Source organism: Musa acuminata, chromosome BXJ3-2 (assembly GCF_036884655.1).
Source record: "Musa acuminata AAA Group cultivar baxijiao chromosome BXJ3-2, Cavendish_Baxijiao_AAA, whole genome shotgun sequence".
In the NCBI taxonomy this organism is placed as follows: domain Eukaryota; kingdom Viridiplantae; phylum Streptophyta; class Magnoliopsida; order Zingiberales; family Musaceae; genus Musa; species Musa acuminata.
The window spans coordinates 30,596,825-30,610,634 of record NC_088350.1 but is presented as its reverse complement, the minus strand read 5'-3'; the positions used below and the strand labels follow the sequence as shown (position 1 = coordinate 30,610,634).

The following is a 13,810-nucleotide window of genomic DNA, read 5'->3' as shown; positions in this document are numbered from 1 at the left end:
AGAAGTACTAATAATAATCCAAGTAGAAAAGGAAGTGTTTTTGACCTCTCTAGTATTCTTTGGAGCAGTAGCCCAACACATGGCGACAGTGGAGAGGAAGGCCACTGAAGCTTTTAGCTGTGGGGGAGGGAGGGGGCACCGAAGCAGGTCAGATCAACACATGAGGTAAGACCTGTCTATGTGCCCACCGTCTTCTGCGTACATTAGAATAATCACCAAACCATATTGGATTCTCCAACAGACGGTGCCCATTGCGCTGCAAACAGAGCACTCTGCTCAATAAATTTGCCGGCCGAAGTAGGCCTTCCATCGCAGCACATTACCTTTCCTCGGTCATGGCTTCTCTTCTTCCCGGCTTCATCGTATTCTCTTTGCTTGCTGGTGTCCTCCATGGTCAACTGTCGCCATCGTTCTACGCCATCACCTGCCCCAACCTGCAGACCATCGTGCGGTCGGTGATGGCCCAGGCCGTCAGCCAAGAGCCGCGTATGGGTGCGTCCATTCTCCGCCTCTTCTTCCATGACTGCTTCGTCAATGTACGTCCATTTCTCCATTAGCTCTCGTCTTGTTGCTTTCTATGGTGTGGTCACGTCTCGTCCGTCACCATCTGAATGCTGGGATCAGGGCTGTGATGCGTCGATTCTGCTGGACGACACGGCGAACTTCACAGGCGAGAAGAACGCGGCGCCGAATGCGAACTCCGTCCGTGGCTACGAAGTCATCGACGCCATCAAAACCCGGGTGGAGGCGGCCTGCAACGCCACGGTCTCCTGCGCCGACATCGTCGCCCTCGCCGCTCGCGACGGCGTATACCTGGTCAGTACACCAATGTCCTCCCGAGAGTAGAGCGTGTTGCGGTGTTACATGGAAACTGCCGCTGCAGCTTGGGGGTCCGACGTGGGCGGTGCCGCTGGGCCGCAGGGACGCGAGGACGGCGAGCCTGGACGCGGCCAACTCCAACCTCCCGGGCCCATTCTCCAGCCTCGCCACGCTGATCTCCATGTTCGACGCCAAGGGCCTGAGCGCGCAGGACATGACGGCGCTCTCCGGCGCGCACACCATCGGGATGGCGCGCTGCGGCCTCTTCCGCTCCCGCATCTTCAACGACGCCAACGTGAACGCCAGCTTCGCCGCCGAGAGGAAGCTGACCTGCCCGGCGACGGGCGGCGACGGCAACCTGGCCCCCCTCGACGTGGCGACCCCCAACCTGTTCGACAGCAGCTTCTACAGGAACCTGGTGGCGGCGCGGGGCCTACTTCACTCGGACCAGGAGCTCTACAACGGCGGGTCTCAGGACGCACTGGTGCGCAACTACAGCGTCAACGCCACGGCGTTCGCCAGCGACTTCTCGAGCGCGATGGTGAAGCTGGGATACCTCAGTCCTCTCACCGGGAAAAATGGCGAGATCAGGTTGAACTGCAGAAAGGCGAACTGATATGATGCAGTAGTCACTGTTCTTTCACGTAGCGAGGAGACAATTATAAGATCTATTTCTTCAACAAAAATCAAGAATAAGTTCTCGTCGCTGATGGTAAGAGGAACGATAACTATTGACCGAATGATTCTGTACGGTTGTCAACCTTATCATCTACTGATCGTATCAGTAGTCGTTCGCACTGTGATCGACCCTAAGCTAAGATGACAACATTGAAGGAGAAGCGTCTCCTACCGCACGGCACAAATAGAGTGGCAGCTTCATGCCGACGGTAGTAATAGCATGGTTGGAGGTGAAGAAAACAGAGCAACTTCCGGAATGCTTAGCATAGCCTCACTGGTACGTGAGACAGCTCGGATCGATGTCAGTCTGGCATACAGAAAGGGATTGGCCTGCACAATGATCACATGCACGTCCTTTTCGATGCCTCACGGGCAGGTCACTGTCATGACAACTCGCTCATCCGTGTCCCGAACTCCATGGCTACTATAGGCCAAAGTTTACTGGGCTGTCACACCGATTTCTGCACTGTGGAATAGAGTCCGTGGCAAATGAGAAGCTCAACCCGATGTTGACTGTGAAGAAGACGAGAAGAGGGAACGTGTTGACTGTGTACCCGTGAGTGGCTACTTCGAGTTCGACTGCTGTGCATGGGAGCGCGACAATTAAAGCAGGCTTGCGTGCCTTGGCTTGTGAATGAGCAGCTCCTATCGGACGGAGGTGATGAGTAATCAAATAGTAATCGTCCCTATTGAAAGTTTGAACAGGTGATGAGGTCTGTCTTGTATGTAAGACTCCCGGTCAGCTTAGATCAAACAGCATTTTGATCTAACCTCCATTAGAAGCAAGAGATGAGCTAGATGAACTTATATGGATATAGTATTATTAACACGAGGGTAAATATTTTTTTTATAAATTATGGTCAATAATTTAATAGATTAATTATTTTCTTGAAATAATTTTTCTCTCCGCATTCTTTAATTTCCAAAATCATCGTTTCCTTGAACTATTCTATTTTGTTAAACAAATCGTGTATCGTTTCACAAATACACTTTAGATTATAAATCTTCGTCAAAATAATTTGTTGTACTCCATAAAGTCTAGCAATGTGTTAAATATGTTAGCGAACCTTTACGTCATGGTCAAGGTGTCAATACAGTTTGATCCAATCCTAGATACGTAAGGTCGTTCACACAGATGCTCGAGGGGTGAAGACTAGCATCGAGTCTTGTTGAGTTTGAGAATCTTCTGCCAAACGTGGTCTTCTCTCTTGTTGAGAGACTTACTTCTTCATCGTCGGGTTTCTGCACACGAGCTGAGGTCGAGAGGTGGATTTCCTAACCCGATTCCTCCAAAGCTTAGGTTAGTGGTGTGTAGATAAATGAGTCGAATGTTTGATGTACCTTCCTCGGCATCGATCAGGGGGTTATCTTTTATGCCTTCGAAAGAGGGTTGGTCATACAAGATCAATTAATCGTGATCGACTCCTTGGGTGGTCGGCATGTACATGTCGTGTGAGCGCCAACTGACCCACACGGTGTCGTTCCAAGCTTTTTGGAGCGACTCTGTGTTATACGACACCGTCTCATATGATCTCGGACAGCATGAGACAGACGATCATTCGACCTGAGTCCAGGGTGTCACGTCGACGCGACACCATATCAACCCTGAGGCTCCATCTTGATACTGACATGACTGTTGATGATTATCAAAGGAGTGAAACCAGAATATGTCCCGGACCTATTCCACGGTATAGTCTCTCGCAAATATATCTATCCCACCTCGAAGTAAAATTTTTTGTGCTTTATGACGTTGGAATTTGATCACCTATAATAGATCAGGATAGTCTCTCGTCCACCTGTTAGAAACGAAAAAGTGAAGGTAAAGTCAAACCGAAGAGGAAGAAGAGAGAGACACTGCCCGCATTCTATTTGTCCATGGGAGCTGTACAAGTTCTGCAGGTGAAACCGTAAGTTCCCGAGGCGGCTCTCTGACACTGCACGCAACAGTAGATTGATTCCTCGCTAGCAAGAAAGATCTAAATCTTCTTATTACTTCTTGCTGCAGAAAGGTTCCCTGTTCTCGTTCTTTACAGGCAGTGGACACCCCCAACCAAAGCCCAGACGAACGATTACTTCACGTAAGAATCCATCACCTCCGTCGGTGGGGAAGATGCGTCATCCACCAAACAAACACGTCTACATGCATGTCCTCCAACTTTGCTGACATACTCAATCCCATGAATACTTACTTCACGGTAAAAATCTAAGCTGCTGAAGTTGATCGGACATCTCACTATCTTTACCGATTCCGTTCCGATTTGAATCGAACCGTGATCAGAATTAATCAAATTAACGAATCTGAAATTAAATCATATGGATCCATGCTAAAGAAGGACACATACGAGATTAAAGAAAGAGCATCCAGCTAAGAAGAGTCCTTCGGATGCATTCCGATTCGTGTTCACAGTGGATAATAGAGCAACACTTGACCAGCCACCAAACCGAGTGGCCCTCACTACTGTTATGTTTGGTGCACCTCGATCGATCTCATCACAACAACCTATATAAAAAACCATGGTGACACCTTCATCACACCTACTCTAATCTTCCAAATGGTACAATGATTGATCCCAACAAAGTGTTACCAAGAGATTTCCACCCAACGATAGAGTCCAAATGCCATGGAGTGGGCATGGGAGAGTGTCGGCGTCACCGCACGCATCTTGAAGCGAGCAGGGCTCGTGTCTCCCTGCTTTATGATTCGCGAAGAGCTCCATTTCCACCATCCAAAGATCGTAACGCGAAGGTTAGGTCCGATGTTGCTGTCGAGAGGAGGATCATATGGTGTGTTAGGCCAATTATTGGCATTCGCCCACCGATCCTGGTCACATCAACCCTAGGGTATTCACGACGAGAAGACGAACCATGCAAAAAACACACACTGTCGCAAGAGAACTATATATAGCTTTGCCAACGGAAAGCCTATCTCATTGCATCTTCACAGATTTAGGCTTCGCTTCGATCATGGCTTCGTACCGCTCCGCCTTCCTTGCGGTAGCTACCGTCTGTTTGGTGGCTTGCAGCGTACGTGCGCAGTTGTCACCCACATTCTACGACTGGACCTGTCCCAGCCTGCGGAGCATCGTACGCTCGGCGATGACCCAGGCCGTCGGCCAGGACCCTACGATGGGCGCCTCCATGCTCCGCCTCTTCTTCCACGACTGCTTCGTCAACGTGAGGCATCGATTGCTTCTCCATGCTTTAGATGGATACGTTTGTCTGCTTGACTTCTTAGTTAGATTGCTTCCTGTTCGATGTCGGTAAGATTAATTCCAAACTTCAGTTGATCGAAAGATTTAGGGAATGAACGGTCGGGATGTGGTGGTTGGAAGGTTCTAATTCCCTGCGGTGTCGGAAAGGAAACGTCCATCGGACAGCTAATGATTTGATCGCATAAGCTTCTTTACAGCCTGGAGTGTCCCAATGGGTGAAAAGAAGAATTAGCACAGAGGAATTCTTTGTCGATGGTGGATGTTTCGTTGACCAGTGTATTTGACCTTTTCCTCAGGGCTGCGACGCATCCGTCCTCCTCGATGACACACAAGCCATGGCCGGCGAGAAGAACGCGCCGCCGAACCGCAACTCCCTCCGCGGCTACGAAGTCATCGACTCCATCAAGGCCCAGGTCGAAGCGAGTTGCAGAGCGGTGGTGTCGTGCGCCGACATCCTCGCCCTCGCCGCCCGCGACGGGGTCAACTTGGTCGGCCTCATGCTATCCATTCCATAACAGTGCATTGGACACGTAAAACTGATGGGCTTTCCGCATGCAGCTCGGTGGACCAAGTTGGGTGGTGGCGTTGGGCCGCCGGGACGCGAGGACGGCGAGCATTTCCGCGGCCGTCGCTAACCTCCCGCCCGCCTCCGCCAGCGCATACACCCTGATGTCGACGTTCGCGGCCAAGGGCCTCGACATGCGCGACCTGACCGCGCTCTCCGGCGCTCACACCGTCGGCAGCGCCCGCTGCAGCAACTTCCGCCCCCACGTCTACAACGACAGCAACATCGACCCGGGCTTCGCGTGGCTCCGGAGGCAGACTTGCCTGGCCGTCGGCGGCGACGCCACGATGGCCCCGCTGGATTCCACCAGCCCCACCCGGTTCGACAACAGCTACTTCCAGAACCTGATGGGCCGGAGGGGGCTGCTGCACTCCGACCAGGAGCTCTTCAACAACGGGCCAGCGGACTGGCTGGTGCAGCTCTACAGCTCCAACGCGACGGCATTTGCCACGGACTTCGCGGCATCCATGGTGAAGATGGGAAACATCAGCCCACTGACGGGATATCTCGGGGAGATCAGATTGAACTGCCGGAGGACGAACTGAAGGATTCTTTGCATTCTGCAGTAGTACTATTTGTGGATAGAGTTGCTCAGTTCTATTTGTTCTTTGCTATCATTGCTCATCCATGTATATTTGTCTTCTTTCTCCTTGGAATTGTTCGTGAATCAAGCAAGAATAGGAAGAGATCACTCGTATGAATAATCCACCAAGCAATGCATGATGAGTTTCCACTAACATTCTTCTTCTTCTTCTCTTTGGGAGTGGATGATGGTCGGTGCTACTTTGGATTCCTCATAATGGAGAATGTGCACTCAGTGGTGTGGTCTTGCAGTGGCAGATGAGAACGACAAGCATGCGCATATATGTTGTTCTTTATTGCCTGTCAACGTAAAATATGTCCTCGTCATGGTGTTCCTCGAAACTTCATGCACTATAGAATATTTATCATATCACCTATGATGTAAACACATTAATAATATATATATATATATAGGTATGTTAAAAGCCCTTGCATTCATAATTGTGGCAACACTATATGCGACATGCATGTGAAAGGGCATCTCAATTATAAAGGAAACATAGCAACGTGACGCTAGATTTGTGTTGGTACATTGCATGTGCACCTCCACCCTCTACAATCACACCATTCCCATAAAGAAATGGCAAGCTTAAGCTTTGCACCTGTTTGCCATGGCTAAGAGGTCGTATTTTTAGTGTGCAAACACGAATAATATATAACAAGTAGGGTATATTTTTTGTCACCGACTTGACTTGCACTTAGGTTTATGCCCAACCTGATATAGATGAAAGATTCTCCTCCTTACCACACATTGATGGCTGCTATCCTTCTTGATCCGATGACAACGAATCATGCTTCTCTTTTGTTGTTGTATGTAGTCATAGGAAATGGACCATTCCTATCTCGTTTCCCCTCCCTCTCGGGCAGTCTTACACCATCTCTCCACTGGATGGATGGATTTGTCCGGCCTACTACTTTTGAAGACTAATTTGACCTGTGTTGGAAAAGAGACTGATCCAACCTCACTGCCTCGATCAACCTCAAGAACAAACTCGCTGTCACGCCATCCTCCATCAACACAACAAAAAGTAAAAAGTTTCAGATCAGTTGTTTCACGTATAACTTTGTTATTAATTTAAGATTAATTCATATAAAAAAATCATTGATCCGAACTATGCATAGGATTATATGAGATATTTCTAATGCAAAAATATTAAGCTCCTAGAGTGTCACTTACGCAAAGATTGATGTCGGATTAAGCTTTTCAATCGAATCCTTCCTATGCAATTAGTAATCTCAATTTCAAGTTTGATTGGTCCAAAAAAAGATACTTTCATTTTTATATTAAATGTAAGTTTTTAGATTATCTTTCTCCACATAAATGATGAAAAGGAATCTATTAATTATCTTTATCATCATAAATGACAAGAAGAAAACTTATAATTGACTTACTTATCATAAATGACAATAGTTGATAGTATATTTGCTTGTAATTGATTCCTCCTCACCATCTTCTCCATTATGCAAAGGTTTCCCAAACGTAGCCCGAAGGTTCATGTGGTCCTGGCGTTCTAATGCCCTTCTTTTGAACACTGTTTGTGGCCTCAATTCTGCACCAAATCTATTGATTGTGGTTGCGCGTAATCAATGGGGATTAAAGTTTTCATTTACTGCTGCTTAATTATATCTGAACAATTTGATGGCAGCAATGTTTGAAGCCATGCAAGCGGGTGCAGTACTATATATATCCGGCCGTCTCGGGACGCTCTTCCCATCTCCAACTCGAGCTTCCTGTTGATCAACCATGGCCGCCGCGTTCTGCCGTGACAGAGTGCTCGTCTTCTGCTTCCTTGCTCTGCTTGCCTGCGCCGCCGATGGACAGTTGTCGCCGACGTTCTACAGCTCTACGTGCCCCAATCTGCAGAGCATCGTGCGGTCGGCCATGACTCAGGCCGTCAACAAGGAGGGGAGGATGGCCGCGTCCATCCTCCGGTTGTTCTTCCACGACTGCTTTGTCAGTGTATGCGCCGTCTCTCTCCTCTTCCTTCTTATCTGTCACAGAGATACCATGGAAATGCTTCTGCCAACGCAATCCGTCTCTTTGTTTGTGATCGTTTGGTCCATGAAGAAAGATATGAACAGAGTACGCCCAGTAATTTCTTGCGATAGAGATTCTTAATGGTGATTTGTGGCGTGCCGTCGCCAGATTGAGTTAGCTGTCATGGTTTATTGAGCTCAACTCGAAGTACATCTTGATTGGCATCCTTTTGTCCTTCTTTAGTTTTGACCACTGTCAAAGTGTGTCGATCTACTCTGTTCTCTACACTCGACTGTGCTATGCTCTCAGTGACATCATAAACTGTTCGATCTTTTGACCTGATCCATTTGGATGTCATATTTTGTTCTCTCGATCGCTTTCTCAGGGCTGTGACGGATCGATTCTTCTGGATGACACATCTACCTTCACCGGCGAGAAGAACGCGGGCCCGAACGCCAACTCCGTCCGCGGCTTTGAAGTCATCGATACCATCAAATCCAACGTCGAGACCGCGTGCAAAGCCACTGTGTCGTGCGCTGACATCCTCGCGCTCGCCGCACGCGACGGTGTTGTGCTGGTGAGTACCGCGACCCCTGCGCTTCCCCAAGAATGGAAGAATTACTTGTGTAAATGTATCGTGATGGAAACACCGGCTCATCATCAAGCTGTCGCATCAATGATGCGAAGACAATAGTGTTAATGACGGCGATGGCGATGGATGTGAGATGTTCACTGATGACTGCGGTAACTGTTCCTTGCAGCTCGGGGGACCAACATGGACCGTGCAACTGGGACGCAGGGACGCCACCACCGCCAGCCAAAGCTCGGCCAACAGCAACCTCCCCAGTCCCGGCTCCAGCCTCTCCCAGCTCATCTCATCGTTCTCCTCCAAGGGCCTGAGCGCCCGCGACATGACCGCGCTCTCCGGCGCCCACACCATCGGCCAAGCCCGCTGCACCACCTTCCGCTCCCACATCTACAACGACGCCAACGTCGACGCCAGCTTCGCGTCGACCCATAAGCATACCTGCCCCGCCTCCGGCGGCGACAGCAACCTGGCCCCGCTCGACCTCAAGACGCCCACCACCTTCGACAACCGGTACTACCAGAACCTGGTGGTCCGGCGGGGCCTGCTGCACTCGGACCAGGAGCTCTTCAACAAAGGCTCTCAGGACTCGCTGGTCCGCCAGTACAGCACCAACGCGGCGGCCTTCAGCTGCGACTTCGCGGCGGCCATGGTGAAGATGGGAAACATCAGCCCGCTCACAGGGACCAAGGGGGAGATCAGGTTGAACTGCAGGAAGGTCAACAACTAATGTGACGTGGCGTACGTAGATGGCCTAACTATACGTACATGAGCACGATTATCAAAGTGTGTATTCACCATTACCGGTAATAACGCTCGTTGTGTGTTGGGGAATAATAATAAAGAAAACAACATGCATCACATGAGATCTCAACTACAGCTTTCTTGCGCGGATGCTCCGCATGATCCATGGCACACATCTTGATGCAGCGATTGACGTTGACCGCTTCCATGCGGTTACCAATTGCGGCAGGTTTGACTTGGTCAACCGAGTTAACGTTCCGAATCCGGAAGTGGATTGCATCATCAGTGCACTAAATTCAACCATGTTTTACCACGAAAACGTCCAATCCATTTCGAGTCAACATTTGCGTGCGTGATGGCAGATGAATGTGACCATCGACTTAGTCGATGACGTTATCGAGAACCATATTGCTTGCTGCTTCACGTAATCTGTTAAGAGCCGATATCGACTCCGACCAAATCGACGTGTCTTGTTCACATCGGGCTCACGGATCGAAATCGAATCACGGTTTGGGCTAATGGGCTCGCGGTTCCAAAAGCGTTCGCGTCTCTCACACGAACGTTAGATCGTTGATATCATTTTGACGGTTCAGATCTTTTCATATTTGTGATCCGTAGCCCTCTTTATGATCCGCCCGTGAATAGTGACCTAAGTCGTGTGGAGAATCATGACTGCGGCCGAGGATTTGACGATGCACTTGTAACATGAAATTTGCCGGTCTCCAACATGTGGTATAGAATATAAAACCCTGCATTTAGGAGAGACAGGTCATGTCCATTGAGCACCGTAGAAGAACATCCCTGACCATCAGTAGACTCCAGCTATTTGACGAACACTGAAGCTAACATGTTCCTGCCTGCTACCTCGTGAAATTTCAAAGCATAAATGATAGTTTGATTATATTATTAATACTATTATTTTCTCACCGACATGTTTAGCACCTCACTCGCCCTTTGTCTTATTACCCAATTCAAGGAAGAGCTGCAGCCTTCAATGCAATGATGCATGAAGACAATGTTAGATCGAACCAGTTAGGCACCTCTATCGACTGTTTGAATAGTTTGCATAAGAATCCAAGACTACTCCATCACTCTCTAAGTCGGGTGGAAGAAGGCTGTCATGCATATCGCAGCTCGTCACGGGCATCCATACAAGAGTTCTGCCAGTCAAAGCACGTAGAGTCAACGATGTGGGCCCCGATCCGTCCCGCACATGCATGCAGATTCGTTTACGTAGTCAAAGAAGAAGGCTGCTCTTCTTGATGCTCGTCCAGTTGTTAGTTGTCTCCATGCAATCATGCCATAAACTATATGATGTGGCCAACTCCGCAGCACACATAGTACTAGCCAAATTGAACCCTCATGCTTCGAACACGTTCGATTCCATGGAGAGTCGCGTGAAGGCAGCTGTGTGTGGCCATCGAGGTTAGCATTTGCTGACTCTAACACTTAGCTAATTGGATGGCGAGTACATGTGACATGCAGGTCTTTGCGCAGCCATGTTTGAATTCCACGTACCCTTGATATTCGAGAGCCATGCAAGCACGGTGACTGCTATATATACCTTGCCATGGAGAGGCTTTCTTCTCACCTCAGCTTAGGCTTCCTTTGGTGGTTCACTTGGGTGGTATCAGGTTGTCCGTCGATCACCCATGGCTGTGTCCTCTGAGAGAATCGCCATCGTCTTCTGCCTTGCTCTACTTGTCTGCATTGCCGACGGGCAGCTCTCGCCGACGTTCTACAGAAAGACATGTCCCAACCTGCAGACCGTGGTGCGGTCGGCCATGACGCAGGCCGTCAATAACGAGCCGAGGATGGGCGCCTCCATCCTCCGGCTGTTCTTCCATGATTGCTTCGTTAACGTAGGGCGACGCCTTTCTTACATTGCATGGTTTCCGATGTGCTGTTTGCGGTTCTGAATATTGGAGTTCTCGCAGGGCTGCGACGGGTCGATCCTTCTTGATGACACGGCGACGTTCACAGGAGAGAAGAATGCGGGACCGAATGCGAACTCTGTGCGTGGCTACGATGTGATCGACACCATCAAATCCAACGTGGAAGCAGCCTGCCCTGGCATCGTCTCGTGCGCCGATATCGTCGCACTTGCCGCCCGCGACGGCGTAGTTTTGGTCAGTAGCGCATCCCTTCTCTCTCGCTCTCTGTTCTTCTCTGTTTCTCTCTGTCTTTCTTAGCTGATAAACGAAATGATCTCTTTCAGCTTGGAGGGCCATCGTGGACGGTGAAACTGGGACGCAGGGACGCGACCACAGCCAGCCAAAGCGCGGCCAACACCAACCTCCCGGCCCCCAGCTCCGGCCTCTCCCAGCTGAAGACAGCCTTCGCCAACAAGAACCTGAACGCGCGGGACCTCACCGCGCTCTCCGGCGCCCACACCATCGGTCAGGCCCGCTGCGTCAACTTCCGCTCCCACATCTACAACGACGCCAACATCGACGCCAGCTTCGCGTCGCAGACCCAGCAGAACTGCCCGTCCTCCGGCGGCGACAACACCCTGGCGCCGCTCGACCTGCAGACACCCACCGCCTTCGACAACGCGTACTATCAGAACCTGGTGGCGCAGAAGGGCCTCCTCCACTCGGACCAGGAACTCTTCAACAACGGCACTCAGGACGCGCTGGTCCGGCAGTACAGCACCAACGCCGCAGCCTTTTCGAGGGACTTCGCGGCGGCCATGGTGAAGATGGGAAACATCAGCCCGTTGACGGGAAGCCAGGGAGAGATTAGGTTGGATTGCAAGAAGGTGAACTGACACACCATGTGCCAATAAAAACCCCAAGGGTTTAATAACAACTTCTATCATGCATCGTTATCGAGTGTATCTGCAAGCTTCAAACATGTATTCGCTAAGTCTATCGACTCATCTAATCCAGGTTTGATTACCCCTTAATTGACATTTTTATATCCTCCAACATCTTATTACAGATAAACATCAACATGACGACACTAATTGAAGGCCCAAGTGCTGTCCTAGTTGACTGAAGGAGGCTATTGGTTTAAAGAACTCACAGGCCCTTTTTGAGGCTAAATCATCGGACAGATTTATCTTATGAGTTGATCCACTAAAAAGGACAAGAATTGCTATTGTGTCTTTAGGAAATATGACAAAGAAAAGGGGAAGTTAATTGATAAATATAATAAATGGACATCTTGGAAAGATTCAAAAATGGCATATCAAATATTTATTATATAAGAATATCATGAGAATGAAAAAAAAATCATAATATATGTATCATATACATCTCCTCTTTTGTTATACTAAATTAAAGATTTCAAACTAATTTCATCTCCGTAGCTGTATAATGATTATAGTCTTCTAGAATATGTTTATGTAGGAAAGTCTTGCAGAGAACATAGTGCTCATTTCGAATACCGACTAAGGTATAACTATGAAGCACGAAATGCCATGGACCTTCATGCTGCATGGAGAATCCACTTCCTGCGTACACATATGTCGTTTCCATCGAAAGCTTATCCTCTTGTCTGCACATATCTTGTGCGTTACAGAAGGCTCATGAAACCATGAAGGAAATCGAGGCTGCTGAGACCACCGAGGCAGTGGCGTCACTCTGTAATAGAGAAACTTGGGATCCCAAGGTACATCAATGGTGGCTCCACTGCAGAAAGGTTTAGATTACTGAAACCTAGCTTACCAGCTCCAGCTTAAACAATAAGACATGATCCGTCATCCACGCTGCTCAACAAAGAACCCACGCCACAGATTCTGACCTACTATTACAGTACATCTAGAACTGACAACTCACATCACGTTGGTGCATGGGCCATCGAGCTTTCTGCCGTGGGAGGACACTGCAGCCAGGAGACACATTTCATGCATCATCATGCCCTTCCTTTGCCAGAAGACAAGCTCAATCATTGCATGCATTTTAAGTGTTACCAGACTTGGGAAGGGTAAAAGCATGGAACCTCGGGAAGAAACTAGCTTCTCCAGGTTCTGATCTTAAACTCACCATGAGCACGTACATCGTGCTGTGCTGCTGCTGCTTCACAAGCTCAATCATTGCATGCACTTTGGCTGTTACCTGACTTGGAGAAGTAAAACATTGAAACCTCGTGCTGTGCTGCTTGCTGCTCTTTCCTTCCAAACTGATGCTGCAGAGTGTTTTGAATTGGGCTAACCTTATTTTATTGCCACATGATAAGGAGATGAAGAGAGGTTCATGTGGTTTGACCAAAATACTACAATGAAAATGCAAGTTTAAGTGTACCTGTTGTATAATATTTTGTATGGAAGTCATATGCATGTTTGCTACCTCTTCTTTGCGTAACTTCACTTATGGGGTGCACAACATAGCTTTGAGTTGTGTGCTAATGATCATTAATTTAGTGGTAAAAGATTCCTCTGTGATCTGATCACCATCTTTATTTACTGGTGACAGTGATATCATACTATTTTTTCCTGTTGACTTTACGCACATTGGTGTCACATGCGTAAGCACGTGTCTCCTTTTGTTATTATTGTCTTAGTATTTTCTTGTTGTTTTAGTCTTCACCTTCCAATCAAAACAAAACGTGGACAGGCAGCATTTGGGGCGTGTTCGTTGTCATTTACGTTCTTAGAGTGTTTACTACGGAAGAGGATCATTACACACAGGCCGAGGAAGAAA

The 13,810-nt window shown here is 48.7% G+C and overlaps 2 protein-coding genes across 3 annotated transcripts; both read left to right on the top strand.

Annotated features, from left to right (window-relative positions):
* Window positions 1-64: 64 nt before the first annotated feature.
* On the top strand, window positions 65-5,955 carry LOC103975461 (peroxidase P7). Its single transcript, XM_009390426.3, has 5 exons — window positions 65-165; window positions 242-536; window positions 625-816; window positions 884-1,426; window positions 5,400-5,955. The coding sequence occupies exons 1-5, from the start codon at window positions 80-82 to the stop codon at window positions 5,817-5,819; spliced, it is 1,536 nt and encodes a 511-aa protein (XP_009388701.2). The 5' UTR covers window positions 65-79; the 3' UTR covers window positions 5,820-5,955.
* A 1,602-nt stretch (window positions 5,956-7,557) lies between these two features.
* Window positions 7,558-12,072, top strand: LOC135583686 (peroxidase P7-like). 2 transcript variants are annotated; one of them, XM_065138218.1, is made up of 4 exons: window positions 7,558-7,816; window positions 8,220-8,411; window positions 8,596-9,138; window positions 11,515-12,072. In XM_065138218.1, the coding sequence occupies exons 1-4, from the start codon at window positions 7,601-7,603 to the stop codon at window positions 11,932-11,934; spliced, it is 1,371 nt and encodes a 456-aa protein (XP_064994290.1). In that variant the 5' UTR covers window positions 7,558-7,600; the 3' UTR covers window positions 11,935-12,072. The 2 variants fall into 2 exon arrangements, with proteins under 2 accessions (XP_064994290.1, XP_064994288.1); XM_065138216.1 differs by lacking the exons at window positions 7,558-7,816; window positions 8,220-8,411; window positions 8,596-9,138 and adding exons at window positions 10,744-11,026; window positions 11,102-11,293 and having other exon boundaries at window positions 11,383-12,072.
* The last annotated feature ends 1,738 nt before the right edge of the window (window positions 12,073-13,810 follow it).

Bases quoted from the DNA above. Each gene is read 5' to 3' on its own strand.
- LOC135583686 (XM_065138218.1), top strand. From the start codon at position 7,601: ATGGCCGCCGCGTTCTGCCGTGACAGAGTGCTCGTCTTCTGCTTCCTT. The intron at 7,817-8,219 runs GTATGCGCCGTC...TCGCTTTCTCAG, and splicing joins TCCACGACTGCTTTGTCAGT to GGCTGTGACGGATCGATTCT. The intron at 8,412-8,595 runs GTGAGTACCGCG...TGTTCCTTGCAG, and splicing joins CACGCGACGGTGTTGTGCTG to CTCGGGGGACCAACATGGAC.
- LOC103975461 (XM_009390426.3), top strand. From the start codon at position 80: ATGGCGACAGTGGAGAGGAAGGCCACTGAAGCTTTTAGCTGTGGGGGA. The intron at 817-883 runs GTCAGTACACCA...CTGCCGCTGCAG, and splicing joins CTCGCGACGGCGTATACCTG to CTTGGGGGTCCGACGTGGGC. The intron at 1,427-5,399 runs GCGAACTGATAT...TTCGCGGCCAAG, and splicing joins TCAGGTTGAACTGCAGAAAG to GGCCTCGACATGCGCGACCT.